This window comes from Nerophis lumbriciformis, linkage group LG12 (assembly GCF_033978685.3).
Source record: "Nerophis lumbriciformis linkage group LG12, RoL_Nlum_v2.1, whole genome shotgun sequence".
NCBI classification, from domain to species: domain Eukaryota; kingdom Metazoa; phylum Chordata; class Actinopteri; order Syngnathiformes; family Syngnathidae; genus Nerophis; species Nerophis lumbriciformis.
In genome coordinates, this window is record NC_084559.2 from 33,265,115 (window position 1) to 33,290,790 (window position 25,676).

Consider the following 25,676-nt stretch of genomic DNA (forward strand, 5'->3'; position numbering starts at 1 on the left):
TACTGTATGTGTGTTTATGTGTGCGTACACATGAAAAACATAACAAATATATGAACATAACAATGAACAGAGTTGTACTTTTTAGATGTCAGGACCCTATGCAATATGTACACATATTCTTAATATAGTATACATTTTAACTGACCTTTATTTGACTATGTTTGTCTTTTTGTAGGTGGCTAAAATACGCGGTGCTGCTGACCACCGTCTAACTTTACGTTACTGTGTGTGATACATTGACTAACGTAATGTTACTGTGTGTGATACATTGACTAACGTTACGTTACTGTGTGTGATACATTGACTAACGTAATGTTACTGTGTGTGATACATTGACTAACGTTACGTTACTGTGTGTGATACATTGACTAACGTTACGTTACTGTGTGTGATACATTGACTAACGTAATGTTACTGTGTGTGATACATTGACTAACGTAATGTTACTGTGTGTGATACATTGACTAACGTTACGTTACTGTGTGTGATACATTGACTAACGTTACGTTACTGTGTGTGATACATTGTCTAACGTAACGTTATGTGTAGGTACCTCATGCAACCCTGCTTAAAAAAAAATCACTTGACAAAAAGTATGAATAAGGTAGCAAACTGCAGTGGACGCAACAGATTGCCGTGTTTGCAATGACGTTGTAACCATAGACATCTTATAAGTAGACGCAGGTTGCTGTGACGTGAGCAATTTGGCCGCCATCTTGAAGTGGTGATGAGGAGCCGGCGAGCAGCCTAAACTGACAGTTGACAGGTAGAAAACAAAGATGCCGGGCTGGTGTTCAGCGTTTTCCTGCTCAAATGAGCGGACTGTTGAAAATAGGAATCGGGGGATTACTTTTCACAAGTAAGATTTAACATTAACGTACTATTGGTTGTATCTTATGAAAATAATATTACCACAGAGTTGAGAAGGATCAAAGATCTTCAATATTTGTATGTGAAAATCACAAATAAATCTTCTGGGGGAGGATGACGCCCCTACAGGGGTTTGGTTTACAAACTTTCAGCCCCACCTAAAACAAAATTCACCAGCCGCCACTGATTATGATGCATTCTCATTTTAGGCAAAGTATAAGACAATACTTTCTTAACAGTATAATTGTAACCAGGAATAAGTCTTCAAGTAACAATATTCAAATACTAACATTGTTGGGTAAAACAGAATTTGGTTTTATTCTGAATCCAGTGAAACAGATTGGTGGTTTTAGCTGATATGAAGACTTTCAGGTGTTTATATGTGTTTATGTTTAAGTATTTGGCAGACGCTTTTATCCAAAGCGACTTACATAAAATAATACATATAAAACAATCACTGCAAATATTATCATTTAAGGGAAGAATGTAATAGAAAATATCAATACAAAGTGTCAAGACAGAATAAACTCTCTGCTGCTGCAGCAACAGAGATACAGTCTATAGGTCCCTAAGATATATAGATATCTAATGTATTCATACATTGTTTATGTAGGATATACGCATGTATATATAACCTAATCATATTGTTTCTTCAACTTAAAAATAGTTTACCGTTTTTTCCCCTTCTCTAGGATTATAATCCCAGTTTTGATCTCGGACGTCTGGTCACTTATAGCATATAAGAATATTATATTACTGTTGAGCAAACTATGAATACTAAAACACGCCAAAACATGTGTCTGTTATCATAGCTACACATATGACAAAAAAGGGGGGTGAAAATCAGTGGTATTCAGTGAGGTAAAATGAATTAAATGCGCTGACAGTTCATTGTTCCTGCCAAATGAATTGCACTGAGTGGAGCGGATCACCACTCCAAGATGGCGGCCCCGCGCCTCGTCTGCGCCAGTAGGCAGTAGCGCTCCATGCTGCGTCTACTTATAAGATGTCTATGGTTATAACGTTAGCAGTGAGTTTGCAGCCTCACTGATTTAACTACACAGCAAATACAAGTCACGTAACTTAGCCAATAAACGTTATCTTACATTCAAAACTTACCCTTCTTTGTGCAACTTCAAATGTTGAACGTTGTTGCGTCTCCGTCTGTAATATTCGAACTGCGTGATTTCCATACGGCAATTCGTTTTTTGTTGACCAAGTCGTAGTTTTTATACCCGAACGAAACCAACTTTGGCATAATTGTTGCGTTGTTTGACAACTTGTTCGGTGGTTGTACTGCAATTTGATTGTATGAATGCTGTGTGATGAAAACAACGTAGTTCTAATTTGATTGGCTGTTGTACTGACAGCACACCAGCTGACAGGAACAACACGCTGAGAGACACAGACGAAGAAAATGAAAAATACGGAGCGCTCCCAAATAACTTTTTAAGCGTTGGATTTTGGGGAAAGTAGCAAGTCATGTCAAGTCATGTCAAGTCAAAAGGCTCAAGTCCAAGTGAAGTCACAAGTCATTGATGTTAAAGTCTAAGTCGAGTTGCAAGTCTCTTTACATTTTGTCAAGTTGAGTCTAAAGTCATCAAATTCATGACTCGAGTCTGACTCGAGTCCAAGTCATGTGACTCGAGTCCACACCTCTGATATATACACTATATATATATATATATATATATATATATATATATATATACATATATATATATATATATATACATACACACATACTGTATATATTATTTACACATATGTATATATATTTACATATACATACACACACACACATACAAAAAGTGTGCATATATACACACACACATAAATATATTTTTTTACTGTTCCTTATATTTTACTCCTTTCATGCAGCTCAATTTGTTGACCAAACTAGAACAACAATGATTAACGTATTCATAAATTGAAAGATTTAACAGTGTTTTATTTTTTACATGCCCTTGTACTGGAGCTTCTACATACTGTACAGCTGTCAGTGAGTGCATATGTATATTTTAATGATGGGTCCTGAAGATAGATCTACTCACTTTTGACTCTGAATCCAAGTTGGCTGGATCAGCTGGTACGGTTAACTCAACGGTTCGTGTTTCCACTGCAATGACACCAAGGGGGATCCCTCCTAACCTGTATGATTTCAGTCAGTACGTAAAAATCAGTGTCTGTTCAAAATACAATGTTCTGAACGTAAATAGAAGAGTCACCGTGCTCTGCCCACTACCACAGTCTGAGCCCAAGAGGCCATGATCTCCATGAAAGAACCCTGGTCAAAGAATCCACTCTGCCAACCGCCTCTTACTACTAAAAATAGCAGAAAACTAGGGACTTTAGTTCATTAACCAATGAACACACTTTTACTTTCAGGCCGTGGTACTCACAGGGGTGGGGTCTACCAGCCAGCATCCAGCGGGGGTCATATGGAGCTTTTGTAGGAGTGAACTCAATTTCTCTATCTATTGGATCTGTGCTTGGTACAACTGGCACAGGTGAGTGGTTGTTCTGTCAGGAGAGCAGATAACCTCTAATTAGTGAACCAAAAGAAAACAGTAGCCTCACTAACGTTCCGCAAAACCTTTGGCATGTAGGAAAGCCACTCCAAGATGGTGAAGACGCCCTCAAAATCATCTGACACTGTGTTGTGTGTGATTCCATTGTTGTGCATGATTTGGATGCCACCCAGCTGGTTGTTGGATGCGTAGACCTCTCTGCCCAGGACCTGCAGAGAGAAAGAATGACCACGCATCGGGACAGCCTTTGAGAAAAAAAAGGCAAACTGACAAAAGAGGAACATTTATAACAGCACATAGTGCTGCCATACAAGGGGCCGACATAATATTTTGAAATCAAGACTACATTTCCCGCAACTGAGTGCATTTCTACACTATATTTTACCTTTAGATGTTTTCTCATCCACCAAACTCTTTTTGACACTTACATTTCACATGTAATGTACCACAATTGTTTTTGTTTTTTAGGTATATAATTTACTAACATTATTATCAGTGAAAATGTTATGTAAAATTCTATAACATGCATTCGAAGAACTCATAAAAAAACATTTCCCATTTGGCAACTCTATTCTATAGCCACGCCCACTCAAGTAGTGAATTAGTGAAGTGAATTATATTTTTATAATTATAGTAGTAATGTACTTCTGGTGTTGTGACCTGTTAACATCTATAACATCAAAAATGTACCTTCTTGCTAGCTACTAATAAATGCTCTAGAACTAGTTCGGAACTAATAGTGTTCAGATTGTAATAATCCAAATATGATTAGCAGCAAAGTAGAAAGCCGTTAACGTTGTGGCGCGGAGCGCGAACGCATGCGCCAACAAGTAAGGTAGCTAGATGAGGCTAACTTTGCTAATTAGTTAGCTAGTTTCGGCGCCCCTGATTGTCTTCATGTCCTGCAACTCAGTGCAGTGTTCGGGCAAAAGGAACAGCAAATACCTGCGGCTGAGGCGTGCGTTCAATACATTTTGTTTAAATACTATTTTTTTTTTATTTCATTAGTACATTAAATGCGGAAGTGATATTTTGATGCGAAAATGAATGTTAAAAAATGCCAATTTTTGTGGACATTTTATATGCCTAAATGACTACAGGTAACTTTTCAACTTGCTTAAGTATAACGTATATTAGGGCTGTCTTCAAATTGTCGAACAGTGACGATTCGATTTGGACGAGTCTGATTCGAATATTAATTTTCCCTCCCCCCTTTATGGGAGGGAGGTGAGTTAAAACTTGCTGAGCCCCCAGCATACAGCGTGGGTGCAGGGAGGATAAATTGACTGTGTTCGTCAGCATGTTTTTTTTAAATATTAGAAAAAGATTATTGTGTGCAGACAAATATTTTTAAAGATTAAGACATTTTAGTCTGCTTCTTGGTGTGACAACACGTCTCTAAAATCAGATGGCTGTGTTTTGGCCTTCCACATCTATCGATCTATAAAATGCATTTGTCTGCACACAATAATATTTTACCGATAGTGTTGGGAGTAAGTTTCTTCATAGGGGACATTATCTAGGCTCATCGGGACGCACAGCTGTCAGACATGGAACTTGCCAGGCAATCGCGCACCTTTGGCTTGCCGAATCCCGCCGTCGTTCCCGGTGAAACACGTCAAAAATTGAACACGGTGCCTGGACGCACAGCCTCCCACTAGAGGTGTAGCTTTCCTCTTCAAGGTTTGACAAACAGAAACTTTTTTTTACGACTTTTAGTTCCTCTATTTAGTCAAGTCAGATGTTTTCTTGGCACTGCCCCAGAGCAGTCCTCACAAACTGTGGTTTAGCCTTTTCCTAAAGGTGGATAAAGTCGCAAATTACATCTTTGTTTTGTTCACTTAAATGAAAGACTGTACTCCTTTTATATGTACCTTCAATTAACTTTGAAATATTCATGTACACATCCATGTGACATTACCTAATGACCAATCAGTATACAAACTACTACATATCACCATCTGTTTATTTCTCAAACATTTTTAAAATAAAACGCTATGGAGTCAACTGATCATCAACAATGGACAAATAGGTAACGAATCAGTTTCGACTATGAAAATCCTCAGTCAAAGACAGCCCAATCGAATAAAGTATGCATTCCCTGGGTGTTGTTTTCAGCGCAAAACAGCAAATGTGACTGCTGATAATTATTGGTAAAAAAAACGTGTTATTAAACAAACCTTGTTAAGCGCACTGGCTCCAGTCAGGATAATGTGGGAGTTCTCCACCTGTATCACCCTCTGGCCCAGACGCACCAGATAAGCCCCTATTCCAATAGCGCGGCACGTCACCTGTAACAACACAACTGTAAATAAACTACCTGAGTCAAATAAACTCCTATTGGCTTGTTCAAGTTAAATGTGTCTGTCATCCAACCTTACCATACTGATTGTAATAATCTCTTCATATGCCTGGGAGGATTCTCCAGCAATGGTGCCTGATCCTCGCAAATTCTCCACCCCAAGACCTTCATCTTTCCCAATGATATCAGTGATGATGTACCTGGAAGAAAAAAATAATTGGCACAAGGAGTTTGACAAACAAATCAACTTTCACTACAAAGATACGATTGTTCTGCTTGTTAAATATACCTGGACTCTCCACCTTCTTCTACGTGGTGACAGTGAACAGAGTTGGTAGCGCTGATGCAGGTGTAGTCATGTGGCGTCAGGTAAAGGTATTTAAAACCCTGCAGAGAGATATACACAGACAATTTAAAAAATATGCATTTTAGTTTGGAAAACACTTTTTGGAGAACGTTATATCTGCAAGAGACCTACATGTTAAGAGTTTGGAAGTGCGGAACGATATTCCCATTTCTGTTTCAAATGCTACATTCTTTTCACTGATGTGTCTGGATATGTCAATTTAAAGGGAACCTATTATGCAAAAGCAACTTTTCTTTCCTATTGGTACCTGTTTTTGTGTATATGAGATCTGCTTAAGTCCCAAAAATTTTAAATCAAACCAACAAATCATGGCAGAGATATCGATAAAACATTCTTGCCTTCCTTCATTTTTCCTCCAAACGTGCCGTTTGGACTTTGCCCGATTTGTTATTCCCAGTTATGATGTCAGCGGATGTATAAATACACGGTGCAAATTTACCCTAAGGTCTTTGCGTGAGTCCACCATTGTGGTCCAACGCTGGAGTCAGTAAATTCCTAATTTTTCTCTATTCTCTTGCTGTGGGGCAGACTAGCTCGTACATGTACATGCATCCTCCGCTGTTGCCATTTCTAATATAAAGTAGCATATGGTTTGAACGTATATCTTGTCAGTAAACTCGCTACTGAACCACCAATACATGTTATGTAGACCACAAGGAAGTGTTTTAAATATAGACAATAATACAATTAGCATATGCACTGAATTGGCATTACATACACTTTGACATTAGGTTTTGTCTGAGAGTAAAAATTAGGAATACCTAGTCTAAACCAGTAATTCTCAACTGATGAGTCGCAACCACATCGTTTTCAGTGGATTTTCGTCTTTTAAGTGAACAATGAAAATCGATTCCCAGTTGCGAGTCGTTTGCTAGCGTGCCGTTCTTACTTGGGCATCTCAATAAATTAGAAATATAGAGCATTAGTATGTGTAGCTCTACGACTAAATGTCCAGCTACATAACAGTCCATACTTTATATTTGGAATATCTGATACAGCAGAAAACAGTCCTAACTGACTTAGAGAGAAAAGGCGGAGGCTTTTGAAGAATGTTAGAGCTTCTACTATAGAGGTGTCAAACTATTGGCCAGGGGAGGTATTGCAGGAACATATAAAGATCAACGTGCATCCGGCCCGCAAATTACTGAAGCACCCAATATATATCTTATGTACCGGTAATACTAACAACAATGGTGTTTACTAAGGATAACAATCCTACAACAACTCACAATTTGATTTGATTCTGATTCAACACGTCTTTAAAAAATGAATTCTTAAAAAATAGAAATTAAATATACTCTTAAAAAATATGAATTAATTTAGAATCGTAATAAATAAGATTCACATTATGCATGTGAATACATTTTTTTGAGCACCCCTTGTGGCCATAGTAGTATTATTAGAATGCATTGCACTAAGTATTCTTTCTTAGGGTGAGGCATTACAAGCAAAAGTAGCAATAATATAATTCTACACGATTAAAAATTACACCATTTTATCTATTAAACCCTGTCCATACAAAATAATATATTAGACACATGATAACAACAACAAAGCATGCTGGGAAACGGTTGCTGCTCAAACGGACGCTCAGACTTGTCAAGTCTTCTGGATTTTGCGAAAGACTACCGGAAATTTCCCCCCTCTAATGACATCCCGGCTGAAGTTGCAATATTAACCCTGTCCGGGCCGCGATCATAAGTATGCTTTACATTTTGGACCCCTGTGTGATTGAACATCCCTGCTCTCCTGGTATCCACAAAAGACAATGGCAGCAGAACCTCACCTTGTAGGGGTCAGAGGGGTCAATCCAGGCCACCTGGAACATGTGTCTGATCTCCTCGGCGAGGCCAATGCGCGCCCCACTGTTGGCAGCGATGTAAATGCGAGGGATGCCCTCAGCTCGAGCCAACTCCGAAGCTCTGAGGAACAGCTCATCTTCTTGAGGTCCAAACGACCCAATCATGTGGGTGATGTCGTTACAGATTACAATGATATCTCGACCTTCCGGATACTCCGGAGTCTTCATCTTCATCCTAAAAGCAACTATTCCCACCTGATGACGAGAAGTACAGGTTATCATACAATTATCACACTAAAAAGCACTAACAATTGCAGTGTGTACATGTACTAACAACCACAATGTATCCAACTTTGATACTGGATAACAGTATTAATGCTTTTTCCAAAACTGTAAAATTTCAACTATAGTGGAACCTCGATTTACTTTTAGATCGAGCCAAAAATGCCTCCGTGTGTGAGTCATGTCTCTCTTTACGAAGGCTTCATAAAACTGTAAAACTTCAACTATAGTGGAACATCGATTTGCAAACTTTTAGATCAAGCCAAAATACGCCTGAGTGTGCAAACCATGTCTATGTACGAATGCTTTATTCAGTCATTCATTTTGTTTATCCCGCTTACATTCAAGAAGCAGGTTGGAGAATTTTAGGGGAAGCAGAGCCCTCAACGTCACTTGCTGCCCAATACACTACTGCCCACTTCAGCGTGTGAGCCTTTTGTGTGTTTTTTCACCTTTTGGCAAGTTTTGTTCATTTAGTTAACTCAATATGAGTCGCAAAAAGACAACAGACCAGCTTGGAAAGAAAGAGGTAATCGCTGTGGAGTAAAAAAAAACTAACAAAACTATTTGCGAGGACAATAATGGCGCTCACGAGTATGGAAGAAACAATGAAGCAGGCTTCATACTACAGCAAGTTTTAATTGTGATGAAAGCAGACTTTTCTGGAAAAAGATGTCAAAGCCGACTAATTTTACAGCAAGGTAGAGCTCCTCTCATTCAGTGGCGTCTCTTTCACACATGCAGACGGCCCCTCATCCTCGACCTCCCATTCTCGCTCTGTTTGTGCTCCTTTCTTGTCAGCTCCTCCTCTGCTAATGTAAGTGGATTTTACTATTTTTCATGTTTATTATTGTAGCAATATGGCTGTTAAAGTTAAGGATTTGGGGGATTTCTGATCATTTTTGAGGGCACCAAAGACTCTACTGTGTGTGCGCGTGTTGGCAGAGCAGCGCATACAGGACTGTTCAGCTTGTTGTTTTGGCTTGTTATTAAATAGAAAGTTGATCAATCAGCTCCTTAATATGTTTGTTTGATATACAGTTCTGTACAGAACTTTATATTCTGTTCAAAGTGTGCAAACCTTCACTAAAATATGGACTTTTGTCAAGGCTGGAACCCATTATTCTTATTTACATAGTTTCTTATGGAGAAATTTGCTTCACGATACGAACTTTTCGATTTAAGCATCCTATTCAAGAATCAATCAAGTTCGTAAATTGAGGTTCCACTGTAGACTCAACATAAATAAACTAAAATATATCTTACATCATTTTCTCCAGGCAGGCGGTTCAACTGCACCAGCCGACCTTGTGGGTCCAGAACCAACTCGGTGCACATCAAAACATCTTCAGGATATTTGTCCTCTGCACCCCATTGCTTAAACAGGGCCTATAGAAAGATTATCAGTGAAAGAGAGATACCTTAAGAACACTGATAAATATTAAATGTAATAAAAAGTAAGAGTAATTGAGGGCTTAGCAGGACCTGTCGGAACATCTCTGGGAAGTCATAGACATATGTTGTGCCCAGAGTTTGAGCCTGGAAACGCTTGGCTTGCAACAAATCTTTGGTAACATATGGCGTGTTAATCAACATCCCTTGCATCGGACCCTGTTTGTCTCCATATGACTGGAACATGATCTAGAAATAAATGTACATGCAAATGAAATGGAAGGAAATAAAAGGAAAAGATAAAAACACTGCAAGCGTGTACTGTTCTAACCTGTCCAGAAATTGGGTCAGTAACTTCCTTATACAGACTGATATCCAAGTAATAGCCGGACTCATTGGTCAGAAAAAGACGAATAGGAATGGCGTTCCCTGTGGTAGTGAGGCGGATGTTGATTTTCAGTTCAGCTTGTAGGACCCGCAGCTTCCAAAGACGGCTTCCATAGCGCATCACCATGGAGCGGACAGATTCCTCAATCTGAGAGCCATAAGCAGAGAATGTTTCAGAAAAAAATGCTCTAAACACTGAAATACCAACATACTATGTTTCAAAACAAAGCTGGATATGTGTGTTCTGGTCAAAAATAAATGATGTATTCTGAAAACTGCACGTAACAACTGCTATGAATGCTTATAACACAGCAGCATTCTCACTTTAGACGGGTCCATAATGACAGTTGGGACAAAGTTGAGGAAGATGTGGTTGCAGTCTGTGCGCACAGTGGTGTTACTGAAGGCCACCTCCAACTCATCCATAGCCTCCAGCAGAAGACGTTCGCCCTCATTTTGAAGATATTCAAATGATGCTTCCTGATTGCATAAGAAGAACACTTCACATCCAAAAGCCCCATAAAATTATAATCACAGATAACCCCTTTGGGAAAAGTCTTTCTACAATTACAAACCCCGTTTCCATATGAGTTGGGAAATTGTGTTAGATGTAAATATAAACAACCCATATTCAGTTGAATATGCTACAACGACAACATATTTGATGTTCAAACTGATAAACATTTTTTTTTTTGCAAATAATCATTAACTTTAGAATTTGATGCCAGTAACACGTGACAAAGAAGTTGGGAAAGGTGGCAATAAATACTGATAAAGTTGAGGAATGCTCATCAAACACTTATTTGGAACATCCCACAAGTGAACAGGCAAATTGGGAACAGGTGGGTGCCATGATTGGGTATAAAAGTAGATTCCATGAAATGCTCAGTCATTCACAAACAAGATTGGGGCGAGGGTCACCACTTAGTCAATAAATGCGTGAGCAAATTGTTGAACAGTTTAAGAAAAACCTTTCTCAACCAGCTATTGCAAGGAATTTAGGGATTTCACCATCTACGGTCCGTAATATAATCAAAGGGTTCAGAGAATCTGAAGAAATCACTACACGTAAGCAGCTAAGCCCGTGACCTTCGATCCCTCAGGCTGTACTGCATCAACAAGCGACATCAGTGTGTAAAGGATATCACCACATGGGCTCAGGAACACTTCAGAAACTCACTGTCAGTAACCACAGTTGGTCGCTACATCTGTAAGTGCAAGTTAAAACTCTCCTATGCAAGGCGAAAACCGTTTATCAACAACACCCAGAAAGGCCGTCGGCTTCGCTGGGCCTGAGCTCATCTAAGATGGACTGATGCAAAGTGGAAAAGTGTTCTGTGGTCTGACGAGTCCACATTTCTAATTGTTTTTGGAAACTGTGGACGTCGTATTCTCTGGACCAAAGAGGAAAATAACCATTCTGATTGTTATAGGCGCAAAGTTGAAAAGCCAGCATCTGTTATGGTATGGGGGTGTATTAATGCCCAAGACATGGGTAATTTACACATCTGTGAAGGCGCCATTAATGCTGAAAGGTACATACAGGTTTTGGAGCAACATATGTTGCCATCCAAGCAACGTTACCATGGACGCCCCTGCTTATTTCAGAAAGACAATACCAAGTCACGTGTTACATCAACGTAGCTTCATAGTAAAAGAGTGCGGGTACTAGACTGACCTGCCTGTAGTCCAGACCTGTCTCCCATTGAAAATGTGTGGCGCATTATGAAGCCTAAAATATCACAACGGAGACCCCTGGACTGTTGAACAACTTAAGCTGTATATCAAGCAAGAATGGGAAAGAATTCCACCTGAGAAGCTTAAAAAATGTGTCTCCTCAGTTCCCAAACGTTTACTGAGTGTTGTTAAAAGGAAAGGCCATGTAACACAGTGGTGAACATGCCCTTTCCCAACTACTTTGGCATGTGTTGCAGCCATGAAATTCTAAGTTAATTATTATTTGCAAAAAAAAAAAAAAGTTTATGAGTTTGAACATCAAATATCTTGTCTTTGTAGTGCATTCAATTGAATATGGGTTGAAAAGGATTTGCAAATCATTGTATTCCGTTTATATTTACATCTAACACAATTCCCCAACTCATATGGAAACGGGGTTTGTAGTTTGATCTTTCTGTCGATTGTACCTTTGTTATCAGATCAGAATGGCGGATTATAGCTCGGATGAAGAATCTGTAATCGGTAACTTCAGCACCTTCCTGAACACGAGCAGCTCCCAGGTAGAGGTGCATTTTGTGGTTAGCACAAGGAACAGCATTCAGGTCAAAGTTCCTCATGCGGTTGAGTTCGAGCTGGAAGGCTAAAGCTGGCTCCAGATTACGGTAGATACGATCTTCCTGGAACTGTGCATAATCAACAGAGAGGTTTAAGTAGTGGTTTATCTGCCTCTTCGACAGCAACATGCTACTTTAAATTTAAGAAATAAATAAAACATACCCCATCTCGAGCTCTGAAAGTGAAGAACTTCGGAAACTCCCTCTGTTAAAAAAAGAGGCATCAGCCAGTAATTTAAATTGAAATAAAATGTAGTGATATGGACAAAATTACCTTCTGTGCAACCAAAAACGTAATTCTTCTGATTCCGTATTCAAAAAGAGATGTTCTCTAAAAATGTAAATAAACACTATTCAGTACACATATAAACACTTTCATAGTTGCTACATGAGCTGACCTTTGACTGAGTGAAGGAAGTGAAGGCAGCAACTAATACATCATCATCCTCAGTGTCTGCTGATTTTATTGATACATTAATGATGTGGATTGGATTTTCGCTAGTGTTCTGTTGAAGAGGGGAGGAAGAATTTCTATATCCATACAAATATCAAAATCAAAACAAAAGGACTTACCTTGTAGTTCTCATCTTCATAAAAACTGGAACAGGACTCTAAAAATGACTCGTTCTCGAGAAGAGGCTCTGCAAAGCTGCACAGAACTTCATCAAAGTTCCTAAGAAAATACAATATTAAACTCGTTATTTTACTATTGACGTATAACTAACATTCCATAAGTTAAAAACAATAAAGGCACCTTGTGAAGTCATCAAAACACTCGAATGCTACCATGGCGCCCATACGTTGACAAGGTGGAGACAGACCTCCATCTAGGAAGAGTTCACTGCTCTGCCGCCGCATTTTCAACAGGCCTGAAGCATTTACTGGAACCGGGACCCTGATAAAAGAATGAAACATGAGCACTGAAGAGCAGATAGCGCCACTGAATAATTACTGTAGAGATAAATGTGTGCATTTTGGCAGAAAATTACAGAAGACTACAATTACTTGGGGCAACAGTAGTTGTATTTTGTTTCCCATGTATTTCCATTTTATTGAAATTATTGTAATTTGTTACAAAGAATTGAAAGATTTAATATCACAATTTTGTGACAATAACAATTCAGGCTTGAGAATCTTAAGAGGAACAAAACAAACACGAACGAGATGAAGGTTGAACCTCTCAAAGAGCGAGATGAAAGAAGCGTTGCATATGGAGAAGCGCAGCTAAAAAGGTGAATTAGGGAGGACTTTCTAAGTCAGTCCTCTCGAGCAAAAGTTTCTGGTTTCAAATGAGCAGGAAAAAGGCAACATAGAACAACTGTCATGCTTAGCTTTGAGACGAACAGACCACACCATCAGGTGTAGCTGGCTAGGAGAAGCTATACTCTACCTGTTCAGAGTAGGGCTGCTCCCTCTGAAATAAGATGATTGACAGGTGAATATTAGCAGTGGAGGATCAACATCCTCCTCTAACTCTAGGCATTACGAATTATACTGCACATTCCAGTTCAGCAGGAAACACTATTATATTAAAAAAAAAAACAAGGTTAGGAATAAAATCATAATAGAAAAATGTTATTTACAATGATGTCATCGAAAAATAGCTTAGTGCTGCCTACAGATTTCTAAAATCAGACAGCAAGTGGAATTATTTGACTCCACAATTGCCTCAGAGGAGGTCCCGTTACAATAACCACTTCATTCACAACACAATAACCACTTCATTCACAACACAAATAGCATGTGTTGGATATTCACTCAGGCTACATGCATCTTTCATCACCAGAGGACAGTTAGCAGTTTTAGTGATGTTACCTGTTGGGATGAGATGAAGGCAGCATAAACTGAAAATCTACAGCACACGTTCCGTCCTGCAGCTGGTGATGCTGTACACTGTTGAGCTCATAGGCGATGTAAGCTCTACGCACGTACACCTGAAAACAAAACAAAAAAATCAATATGAGAACATCCTATAAGTCAGAGGTACTCATCAAAGTCAATCACAAAGGTGACGAAATTCTAAGCACACTGGTGTGGAGGAAATATGCGTTTTAAAAAATATCCGCATTTGTGTTTGTTTGTTTCTACTTGAAGAGTTCTATTTTCCAAGAGTCTGAAAGTCTGTAAATGCATTGGGTAAAACAAAGGGGGAATACTATGAGAGCGAGCCATCTTTAAAAAATCTTGTCATCTTTTTAAAATGAAAAATGCAAAAGCTACAATGTTTTACGTGCACACAAAAACAGCAGAATCCAAGAGGTTTGTAACGGTAGACAGGGGCAATTTCCGGGAGTGTTTTGCAGAATCCGGAAGAGGTAGAAAATCTTAACTTGCGTCTGAGAAGCAAGTGTTTCCCAGTATACCTTGTTGTCGTTACAATTAGCACTTTTGACTGTGTTCTCACGTATCTTTAATGTGTTATTTCGTACAGACAGGGTTTATGGATAAAGTGGTGTCGTTGCTACCTTTGGTGGTAAGAAGTAACAATGGTAACATTAGAGAAACTCTCACAACTCGTTAATCGGATAAAACAAAAATCATGTCTACTTGACCCACTTCCTGGGAAAGTCATCAAGGAGCTATTGCAATATTAGGACAATCAGTGCTAAATATTATTAACCTATCACTCTGCTCCAATACTGTTAATTTGGCAATCAAAACAGCAGTTATTTATCCTGTGCTTAAAAGACCTAATGTCGATTCCGACCAGTTCAGACCAGTGATGTCATTGTGGTTTGTGCAGCCCTTTGAGGCACCTGTGATTAAGGGCTATATGAATAATGTTTGATTGATTGATTGATTGATTGATTGATTGAATGGTTAGTGAAATGTATAGTTTTATAATAACTATGCCCTCCGATGTTAAGATGTACGGTGTATGAAATTGGATGGATGGACAAGGTATGTACAGTATTTGATGACATTCCCCATGCAGACCAGATGCATGTTAATTTTCATATTGCCCTATTTACTTACATTTACTCCTTTGAACCTGCTCAGCTTTTCTGATCATTTGCATGAGAGGGACTCCTCCAACATGACTCAACTTAACCCAGTCCTTCTCAAATAGTAAGGCGGGCCTCCCTGAGGGGGCACAGTGCAATGCCAAGGGGGGTGCATGTGACCTCGGAGAACATGCTTTGTTGCTGTACTAGAATATGTCGAAGTCTATGTAGCGCTAAGCTTCACTGTGACTCCGGCGGAAGACGATGAAAGACTGGCGTGTTGTAATAAGGATACAATGTTATGCAAAGGTGTGGCTGCAACCATTTTATTGACAAATGATACTATTTATAGTCACGTTGGAGAGTGGGAGGCTGTGAAATATTTTTTTCTTCCTGGGGGGGTAACAGAAAATATTTGAGAAAGACTGACTTAGCCAATCAAAATCTTTCAAAGCAGATTTGCGAGTTCTAGAGTAAGTGGGCGAGAAGGGAAACAGAAGTCAAAGGAAGCAAGCTTGTGCTAAACGTGTTAATTAGTTGGGGTGCACAAAAAAAAAGATTCACATCTGAATCGCGATTCATATTCATTCCGATTCTACAAACCCTGTTTCCATATGAGTTGGGAAATTGTGTTAGATGTAAATATAAACGAAATACAATGATTTGCAAATCCATTTAAACTCATATTCAATTGAATGCACTACAAAGACAAGATATTTGATGTTCAAACTCATAAACTTTTTTTTTTTTTTTTACAAATAATAATTAACTTAGAATTTCATGGCTGCAACACGTGCCAAAGTAGTTGAAAAAGGGTATGTTCACCACTGTGTTACATCACCTTTTCTTTTAACAACACTCAATAAACGATTGGGAACTGAGGAAACTAATTGTTGAAGCTTTTGAAAGTGTAATTCTTTCCCATTCTTGTTTTATATAGAGCTTCAGTCGTTCAACAGTCCGGGGTCTCCGCTGTCGTATTTTACGCTTCATAATGCGCCACACATTTTCGATGGGAGACAGGTCTGGACTGCAGGCGGACCAGGAAAGTACCTGCACTCTTTTTTTACGAAGCCACGCTGTTGTAACACGTGCTGAATATGGCTTGGCATTGTCTTGCTGAAATAAGCAGGGGCGTCCATAAAAAAGACGGCGCTTAGATGGCAGCATGTGTTGTTCCAAAACCTGTATGTACCTTTCAGCATTAATGGTGCCTTCACAGATGTGTAAGTTACCCATGCCTTGGGCACTAATGCACCCCCATACCATCTGGATAGTTCGCTTCCCCTTTGGTCCGGATGACACAATGTCAAATATTTCCAAAAACAATTTGAAATGTGGACTTGTCAGACCACAGAACACTTTTCCACTTTGCATCAGTCCATCTTAGATGATCTCGGGCCCAGAGAAGCCGGCGGCGTTTCTGGATGTTGTTGATAAATGGCTTTCGCTTTGCATAGTAGAGCTTTAACTTGCACTTACAGATGTAGCGACAAACTGTATTTAGTGACAGTGGTTTTCTGAAGTGTTCCTGAGCCCATGTGGTGATATCCTTGAGAGATTGATGTCGGTTTTTGATACAGTGCCGTCTGAGGGATCGAAGGTCACGGTCATTTAATGTTGGTTTCCGGCCATGCCGCTTACATGGAGTGATTTCTCCAGATTCTCTGAACCTTTCGATGATATTATGGACCGTAGATGTTGAAATCCCTAAATTTCTTGCAATTGCACTTTGAGAAACGTTGTTCTTAAACTGTTTGACTATTTGCTCACGCAGTTGTGGAAAAAGGGGTGTACCTCGCCCCATCCTTTCTTGTGAAAGACTGAGCATTTTTTGGGAAGCTGTTTTTATACCCAATCATGGCACCCACCTGTTCCCAATTAGCCTGCACACCTGTGGGATGTTCCAAATAAGTGTTTGATGAGCATTCCTCAACTTTATCAGTATTTATTGCCACCTTTCCCAACTTCTTTGTCACATGTTGCTGGCATCAAATTCTAAAGTTAATGATTATTTGCAAAAAAAAAATGTTTATCAGTTTGAACATCAAATATGTTGTCTTTGTAGCATATTCAACTGAATATGGGTTGAAAATTATTTGCAAATCGTTGTATTCCGTTTATATTTACATCTAACACAATTTCCCAACTCATATGGAAACGGGGTTTGTAAATTGGTTCATAATTTTCAAAATGTTTTAATTATTTATTTATTTATTTTTAATAAGAATTTTTTTTTAAATAATACATTTTTAGGCCATCTCCACGCTACCAGAAGGAGCTTTTCTGAACTGTAACCTGTTTTAAAAAAGTTTTTTTTATAATTATTGTACCAAATAATACATTGCAAGAATCGGTTAAGTCGAGAATTGTGTTGAATCGAGAATCGATTCTGAATCGAAACGTCACCCCAGGAATCAGCTAAAATCGTTAGATGCCCAAAGATTCACACTAATTAGTTGTATTGGTTCAGACTGTTTATGTTCGAAAATATACACTGATTCCAGTGCTTCATAATTCATGCTAATCATGAGTTTGTTCCAGACCTTGTCTTGAAAAAGTTCTTGGACCTTTTTTCAATTGTCGTTCAATACTTCAGATATAAAGTGTGCATAAAAATGCATACCTCAAGAGCAGCCATGCAGACAACTTGATTGGCGTGATAGAAGAAATTGGGCAACACATCAAAAATGGAGGTCTCAGACAGGATAAGTTTCTGGCAGAAATCAAAGATAATATAAATGATGTGATATCCAAGCTGGTAAACATTGCCTGACTTGCATTCATGACACTTACTTTTAGGTTTTCAGGGCAAAACTGATGGCCGTACATGTCAATGGCTGACAGGAAGATGGACTCCACCTGATTGTGTCTCAGTTCATATGACGGTAAATGTGAGGCAATCAGCACCTACACCATAGTATTACACAGAATGAGGGCTTTTGTAGTATATGCCAACATAGACGCAATATTAAACTACTATGCATTCAGTCTTACCTGTCTGGCCCTTAAGGCGACCTTTGAGTTCTCCATCTTGCTGAGTTGAGTAAGTTCATTGAGAATGGCCATGAGCTCATCTGCAAGGGTCGGATCCCTTCCACATAACTGATCCTGCATAGAGTCAAAGAAATTCCATTTTGGGTGAAAGTTCGTCAAATGCAGAGAATAATTTCGCCACACCTAGTGTGTGTGTGACAATCATTGGTACTTTAACTTTAATTTATGATGACCTTACGATAAGCATTGTGACCAGGATGTTCTTCTTGAAGACTTGAGCATGAGAGAAAATGTATTCCAACACAGGACTCATGTTAGGCTTGTACTGCTCTCTCAGGTTGATTACGCACTTGTCGTAATGAGCTGCTTAGGGATCGGGGGGACAATATATAAATCACACACAATATAAAGTTATGTTAAACATTTTTAAATTCAAACATTTTAATGTCACCTTGCTGAAACTGCATCTCTACTTGCAGGTATCGCTTCAATAGATCCAGAACGACAAACTTCATGTAACCACGTATTCCACTACGATACCTGCAACATGTAAGACACGAGTCAATACAATCCATATCACTGAAATATTTCTTACGAGTACAATACTGATTAATATGATGAAGACGCTTGCCTCTGTACAAGCTGAACTACACTTTGAGTGTTAATAAAGAACACTTCCCGATCGGCCTTCCTCTGCAAAGTTGCTGCATGGCTGTCGAGAATATTTGCAATCTGGATTTACCAAAAAAAGTGTTTTTGTTTAGCATTGTTTAGTCAGAAAATGTTTTTATTAATTTACAGTGCTCAGCAATAGTAAGTACAACCCAATACATTTGTCAGAAAAACCAGACTGCAATATTGTTTACTTTACTGTATTATTGTGGTCGTAGATTGCAGTAATGTAGAACTGTACACAGTAATTACTGAGAAGTGTTTTTACCATTATCACATAGCTAAATAGGGTAACCCTAAGTCCAAATGAGATGCTTATTAAATTTTAGTCAATTTTAGTAAATTTTCTTCATCAGCTTTAGGGAAAATTTAAAAAAACGTTGGATTGACTGAACAGACTGTACATATTAATGCCGAGCACTGATTATAAGAACAGTTCAGGTTCCCACCCTTTGGCTTGGGAACTGGCACAGGACAGAGGTGATGTTGCTGGCATACTGGGCCATGACTTTACGGATATCTTTCTCAACACCAGGTGGGATACGGCCCGCTACACTCGTCATGATCTCCTGCAGCTCGAGCAGTGGCAGAGAGGGATCTCTCAGAGTCTTCATGAGTGTTGCTACCCACTGTTTCAGCTACATAGAAGAAAATCCACACATACACACACACACACACACAGAGTTTTAATAAAACTAATCGATGTTGAGCAAAACCCTGTGGCTGGCCAACTTGCAAGGATGTACCTTTGTGCTAAAGTATGGTTCTTCAAGGCAGTAGCCATCCATTACTTTAACTAGGTTTTCAAGGACATTGTGGAACACCTGGTGAAGCTTTTCTCCAACAATTGGCAATGGTTGTTGTGGTGGCAGAGTGGCCATATTGAGCTCCACCTACAGTGTAACACAACAACAGGGTTAAGATGTTTTTTGCAAATAGTAGGGAGCCCAAAAATTGCATAAAAGAACATAAAAGTCAACTTGATTGTTTTCCAAAAGTTTCACATAATTTTTCAACACAACATTGAATGTTTGCAATTAGAGATGTCCCAATCGGGGGCCAATATTTGCCTTTTTTAACTGATCGACTGATGAGCTGCCATCATTACCACAGCTGTGTCCCAGTGTTTAATTGGCTAAAGACTGTAATCATGTCAAAGGTTCCTTCAAAATAGATGCACGCTAAAGGGAGACATACAAAGATTTATAACAGCAAAACAAAATCAAACATTTGAAAATGTAAACTAATGCACTCAGTACTTGGTTGGGAATCATTTTGCCCGGATTACTGCATCAATGCGGCGTGGCATGGAGGCAATCAGCCTGTGGCATTGCTGAGGTGTTATGGATGCCCAGGATGCTCCAATAGCGGCCTTTGGCTCATTTGTATTATTGGGTCTGGTGTCTTTCAGCTTCTTCTTCACAATACCCCACACATTCTCTATGGGGTTCAGGTCAGGGGAGTTGGCAGGCCAATCGAGGAGCAAAAGGATTCCCAACCAAGTACTGAGTGCATTAATTGACATTTTCAAATGTTTGATTTTGTTTTGCTGTTATAAATCTTTTTTTTTTTACTTGGTCTGAGGAAATATTCTAATTTTTTGAGATATGATTTTTGAGTTTTCTTAAGCTGTATGCCATAATCAGCAATATTAAAATAATAAAAGGCTTGCAATATTTCAGTTGATGTGTAATGAATCCAGAATGTATGACATTTTTGTTTTTTTTAATTGCTGATGGTCTTTTATGAATTTAATATGGGTCTACTGAAAATGTGACCAAATCTGCTGGGTCAAAAGTATACATTCAGCAATGTTAATATTTGGTTACATGTCCCTTGGCAAGTTTCACTGCAATAAGGCACTTTTGGTAGCCATCCAGAAGCTTCTGGCAAGCTTCTGGTTGAATTTTTGACCCCTCCTCTTGACAAAATTGGTGCAGTTCAGCTAAATTTGTTGGTTTTCTGACATGGACTTGTTTCTTCAGCATTGTCCACATGTTTAAGTCAGGACTTTGGGAAGGCCATTCTAAAAACCTTAATTCTAGCTTGATTTAGCCATTCCTTTACCAATTTTGACATATGTTTAGGGTCATTGTCCTGTTGGAACACCCAACTGCGCCCAAGACCCAACCTCCGGGCTGATGATTTTAGGTTGTCCTGAAGAATTTGGAGGTAATCCTCCTTTTTCATTGTCCCATTTATTCTCTGTAAAGCACCAGTTCTATTGGCAGCAGAACAGGCCCAGAGTATAATACTACCACCACCATGCTTGACGGTAGGTATGGTGTTCCTGGGATTAAAGGCCTCACCTTTTCTCCTCCAAACATATTGCTGGGTATTGTGGCCAAACAACTCAATTTTTGTATCATCTGACCACAGAACTTTCCTACAGAAGGTCTTATCTTGTCCATGTGATGTCAGATGAAACTAAAATGTAGCTGGTTGGCCACAATACCCAGCAATATGTATAAGAAAAGCTCTAATCTATTTTCATCAAATCAGCACACAAAATAAGATCGGATCTGAGGCTAAAATTGGATCAGAATCGGAGGCCAAAAATGTTCACCCGTACATCCCTAATTCCAATAGCATATCTGAAAAATGACAACTCCAGTAATACAGAAAAACCTTGCATTCCTATTCTATTCCTACACAATCAATTAAGATGTACATTCATGCCGAGTAACTTGCCCTATGTATGCTGCTTGGGTCATCCAGATCCATATGTGCCATCACACAGCCTGACTGAAGAACCGCACCGGGCCTTTTGACAAAATGTACATGGCCTGACTGCTGCACAGTCAGCGTCATCACCATCTTCATCACCTGAGTCCACAACAGCAAAAAAAGGTCAAATAAAATACTGGTTTGTGGATATTAAAATGTGTCTCTCATCAAATGCACCTCAATCTCTGCGTAGGTCTCTCCAGCGCATATGTGAGCGCCATCGTCAACAATGTACTGCAGGAGTTTACCAGCAGAGGGAGATCTTAACACTGTGGGATCCTTTTCTTTCTCAAACACACAGGTCTTGTTGCCAACAGTGATGCGGTAGCTGCAGAATAAATTAGCATAAGAAAAAGTGTTTGTTTCTAATGAGTAAAATAGTCTTACCTATCCACCTCTTCCTTCATGTAGGTGGTGTGACTGCTTCCATCGTAGGAGAGCAGAAGTCCACCATCACTCAACCTATGGACATCGATTTCAATGTTGGAGCCGTTCATTATAATGACATATGTTGTTGGGGACTGTCGAGCAACCTGCAGGCGATCGTAAAGGTGATTTTAGGAATATGTCAATAATCAAAGTTTAGCTTAAAATGGGAATAAAAGATACCTTCAAGCAGAATTTGACTCCTTCATAGATGAGCTCCACATTGACAGAATTAAGAAGACTGGCTGCAGGCAGAACCTGGCCTCTGTGGGTAAGGAAGAGTTTGGATACACCATAATTATACTGGCAGCGTGCAAGTTGTTTGGTTGAAGTTTATTTCCAACATCTATGCAGTTTCAACATGACACATCACATATTTTTCATTTCTCTTTACAAAAGGCCGAAAAGAAGTAGGACGAAGAAAAGCTTATTTAATCCTACCCCATTTCCACTTCATAGCAGTTACTTACACATATGTTCACTTCCTGTTTTGATATGGATCCCCCTGGGTCTGAAATAAATAACTATAACAATAATAACAACTCAGATATGGCAACACTAGCAAGCAGTACAGAATAGGAACTGATTTTTGGTCTAGAACATATTTTGCTTTGTTCATTATATAATTTATCCTTTGCCACCTTATGTTGTATATTTTTTACATGAGATTTGAATCGATTAAGACTCGTTACATTAAAAAATATATTTTTTGACACTCCTAAAAGATTGAACCATTTTGGTCCCAGTGTTGATCCAACGGGTACGGCACACGCCATCTCTAGCGCTGTTGACATACTGCTTCCTGTTGGTTAAGTACCTTCTTGCCCAGTTTAAGACCAATCCTCTGATGCCATATCGTTCAAATTTGTTAATTAAGACATTATGATTAATTGTGTCAAATGCTTTTGTTACATGACAACAACTGATAATTTTGTACGGACCTTTCCAGAGAATGCAGAAAATCAGACATGCTCTTCCTGAAGCTTGCATCAGCAACATGCAAAGCCCCACAAACAATCCCTAACATGGTGTCTGGTCTCTCCGCCTGCATGAAGGTAAAATAACCTGTTGATGCTGAAGAGTTCCTTGGTGTTGATACAGTATCAATATCAAAATGTTTTTTTACCTGCACTTTCTCCGAAATGAGGTGATCCAGCCAGCCAGTGTCAATGTCGTTGTTTCGAAAGCTCTCTGTTTCTAGCAGCTTAATGAGGTATTCAACTGTGGTCCTGAAGTCACCTCTGATTGACAACTCCTTCATAGCTACCACCATGTTCCTGAACCACATAGCAACCTTGGTGTCAGTCCACATTAAAAAAAGAACACAACACATAGTATGCAAAGGACCGCAACTGAGAAGATCCTGTGTGTATTATTTCTTAATGGCATGTGAAATATATAAGAGGTATACAGGCTTTGTTTGAGAAAGGGCATATTTTGAGTTATTCTCTTTGTAGAACCAGTCTTTAATAAGTAGTATTTTTTTTGGAGTTCTGCACAATTATTAATAAAATAATGAAATGCAAACAAAAGCAAGGGTGCAAAACTGAAGCATACTGCTTAGTAAAAGCGTCCTGTTGTCAAAGCAACAGAGTGTTTGAGGGGCTAAAGTATTTCTAAACCAAAAAGAGACTTACGAAATTGCTTCTTCTCGGTTCTCGCCCCAGGAAAAACAGTGACCAAACTGTGAATCAGCAAATTCATGCAGACCGCCAGTTGCTCCGACACTGAAGTAACCCCAGACATTTTTACTACTGCGGAAGTTCAGCTCCTGCACGGTGCCTGAGCTGGGTTTGAAGCCCTGTTTGCAAAAACACCTTGTTATTACTATTACTATTATTATTATTATTCCTACAGAAAATGAATAGGATGATATGACAACTGATGAGACGCAATTTTACCTCGTCAGGGTTTTCACTGGTGATTCTGGCTGCTATGACGTGGCCTCTTGGACTTGGCGGGCATTCTGGAGTCTCAAAGTTAATAATGGTGTCACCCCATGGAGTATCTCCATAGAGCATACGGATGTCTTTAATCCTGTGAAGGGGGATCCCCATAGCAATCTGTGGGAGACAACACCATGTGTAAAATGTATTGTTGTTTTTTTACAACCTGTAAAAGATACACTATATAGCTAATAAGCGTTAAGACACACCTGAATTAATTTATCAATCAGAGGCTGGTCTAGACCATTTGTAGTATACAGCTGTCAAAGACATTTTAGTCAATTATATGCTTCCAAATGTTCATACTAATATGACTATTCTTCTAAATAAATAGACCAAATTTCTAAAAAATATTCCCAAGAGTGCAATATGCCATATATTTAAAAGTAAGAACAACCCCAATCCATTTTGCTTCCAGTACATTAAAATGTCTCAATACTTTTATACAGTGGAATCTCGATTTACGAAACTCTCATTGTACGAACTACAGACCCAATCAAAATATGCTTTGGTGTAGGAACCTTGTCTCTGTGTACGAACGTTTCATACACCCATTTTATGTCTCGCAGCGCAGCCATTTTGTGCCCAGCAGCGCAGCAATTGTCGGCGGGCTGATCGATCTCCGGTGCTCATTCAGTCAGCAGAGCACAGTACTGCTGTTAGCTAAGTGTGCTACTTTGTATGCTTTTTAAATGTTTTTTTTGCCTTTTTACAGCATGTTTCTAATTTTACTAGTTCAATATAAGTCCAAAGAAAGTAAAGGACAAGCGATGGGTGGTTTGAAACATTCAGGAAGTATACACAGCGTTGTCGACACTGCCCTGCTCCCTCCCTTTTACTGCACGCAAACAAGAGTAATAGACAAGGTAAAGTCGATTAAATTTTTTATACCTAATAATTGTAGCGACCTGGCTCTTAAAGTTAAGGAGTTTTGTGATTTCAAACTTTGAGTGCTTTGTGCACCACAGGCCAGTGGCGCATATTAGGAGGACAGTTAATCTAGTTGTATTGGCTTTATTAATCAAGATAAAGTTGATCTATAACCCTTTTGTTATGTTTGTTCGCTTTATATTGTGTTCAAAATGTACAAACTTTTACTAACAAATGGACTTTGTCGAGGCCGGAACCCATTATTAATGTTGTGTCTTATGGTAAAATGTTCTTCAATATACATACATTTCTATTTATGAACCCTCTTCAAGGTAAATCGAAGTTCCCCTTTAGTGTGTTTCATCTGTTTTTCTTCGGCCAGCGGGGTGAGTTTTACCTGAAGCTGGGCAGCTGGAAGGTTTACATCTCCGATCATTTCTGTACAAGGGTGTTCCACCTGCAGACGAGGGTTCAGCTCCAAAAAATGGAAGCTTCCATCCTCGGAGAAAAGATATTCCACAGTCCCAGCACTGACATAGCCCACCATCTTTGCTAGTCTTACGGCATACTGTGTCGGGGGAAAGAAATAAGATGCCATCTCTCAAATCAAGCAGGTGATAATATTAGTTGGAGCGAAAATATACATTAAGTAACTGACCTGCTCCATCTGCTCAAATGTCGATAGTGCAGCTATGGTTGCAGGAGCTTCCTCTATGATCTTCTGGTGCCTCCTTTGGATGGAGCAATCTCTGCCAAACAGAGAGATGGCGTTCCCATATTCATCAGCCAGTATCTGAACCTCAAGGTGCCTTGCATGCTGGGCCAGCTGCATGATGAAAATAGGCGAGCCGGGTACTTCTGTCTGAACCT

The 25,676-nt window shown here is 39.2% G+C and overlaps 1 protein-coding gene across 3 annotated transcripts in view; it reads right to left on the bottom strand.

The window, feature by feature from the left end:
• Nucleotides 1–25,676, bottom strand: part of acacb (acetyl-CoA carboxylase beta) — a 55,681-nt gene that overhangs the window by 7,762 nt on the left and 22,243 nt on the right. The window contains exons 10-47 of one of the 3 annotated variants that reach the window (XM_072914345.1): nt 25,465–25,674; nt 25,204–25,374; nt 23,892–24,053; nt 23,628–23,791; nt 23,117–23,267; nt 22,932–23,035; nt 22,174–22,255; nt 21,952–22,097; nt 21,742–21,892; nt 21,529–21,663; nt 19,584–19,730; nt 19,287–19,475; nt 18,797–18,897; nt 18,617–18,705; nt 18,404–18,528; nt 18,166–18,279; nt 17,965–18,078; nt 17,795–17,884; nt 14,039–14,157; nt 13,614–13,637; nt 12,978–13,118; nt 12,797–12,896; nt 12,622–12,729; nt 12,498–12,554; nt 12,387–12,428; nt 12,077–12,292; nt 10,257–10,412; nt 9,877–10,080; nt 9,639–9,794; nt 9,420–9,542; nt 7,857–8,126; nt 5,993–6,090; nt 5,783–5,903; nt 5,582–5,692; nt 3,467–3,610; nt 3,273–3,393; nt 3,099–3,195; nt 2,925–3,021 (exon numbers count right to left, since the gene is read on the bottom strand). In XM_072914345.1, the coding sequence (XP_072770446.1) occupies nt 2,925–3,021; nt 3,099–3,195; nt 3,273–3,393; nt 3,467–3,610; nt 5,582–5,692; nt 5,783–5,903; nt 5,993–6,090; nt 7,857–8,126; nt 9,420–9,542; nt 9,639–9,794; nt 9,877–10,080; nt 10,257–10,412; nt 12,077–12,292; nt 12,387–12,428; nt 12,498–12,554; nt 12,622–12,729; nt 12,797–12,896; nt 12,978–13,118; nt 13,614–13,637; nt 14,039–14,157; nt 17,795–17,884; nt 17,965–18,078; nt 18,166–18,279; nt 18,404–18,528; nt 18,617–18,705; nt 18,797–18,897; nt 19,287–19,475; nt 19,584–19,730; nt 21,529–21,663; nt 21,742–21,892; nt 21,952–22,097; nt 22,174–22,255; nt 22,932–23,035; nt 23,117–23,267; nt 23,628–23,791; nt 23,892–24,053; nt 25,204–25,374; nt 25,465–25,674 (4,950 nt within the window). Of the gene's footprint in view, nt 1–2,924; nt 3,022–3,098; nt 3,196–3,272; nt 3,394–3,466; nt 3,611–5,581; nt 5,693–5,782; nt 5,904–5,992; nt 6,091–7,856; nt 8,127–9,419; nt 9,543–9,638; nt 9,795–9,876; nt 10,081–10,256; nt 10,413–12,076; nt 12,293–12,386; nt 12,429–12,497; nt 12,555–12,621; nt 12,730–12,796; nt 12,897–12,977; nt 13,119–13,613; nt 13,638–14,038; nt 14,158–17,794; nt 17,885–17,964; nt 18,079–18,165; nt 18,280–18,398; nt 18,529–18,616; nt 18,706–18,796; nt 18,898–19,286; nt 19,476–19,583; nt 19,731–21,528; nt 21,664–21,741; nt 21,893–21,951; nt 22,098–22,173; nt 22,256–22,931; nt 23,036–23,116; nt 23,268–23,627; nt 23,792–23,891; nt 24,054–25,203; nt 25,375–25,464; nt 25,675–25,676 lie in introns of those variants that run through there. The other 2 variants (XM_072914346.1, XR_012050747.1) reach the window with 2 other exon arrangements.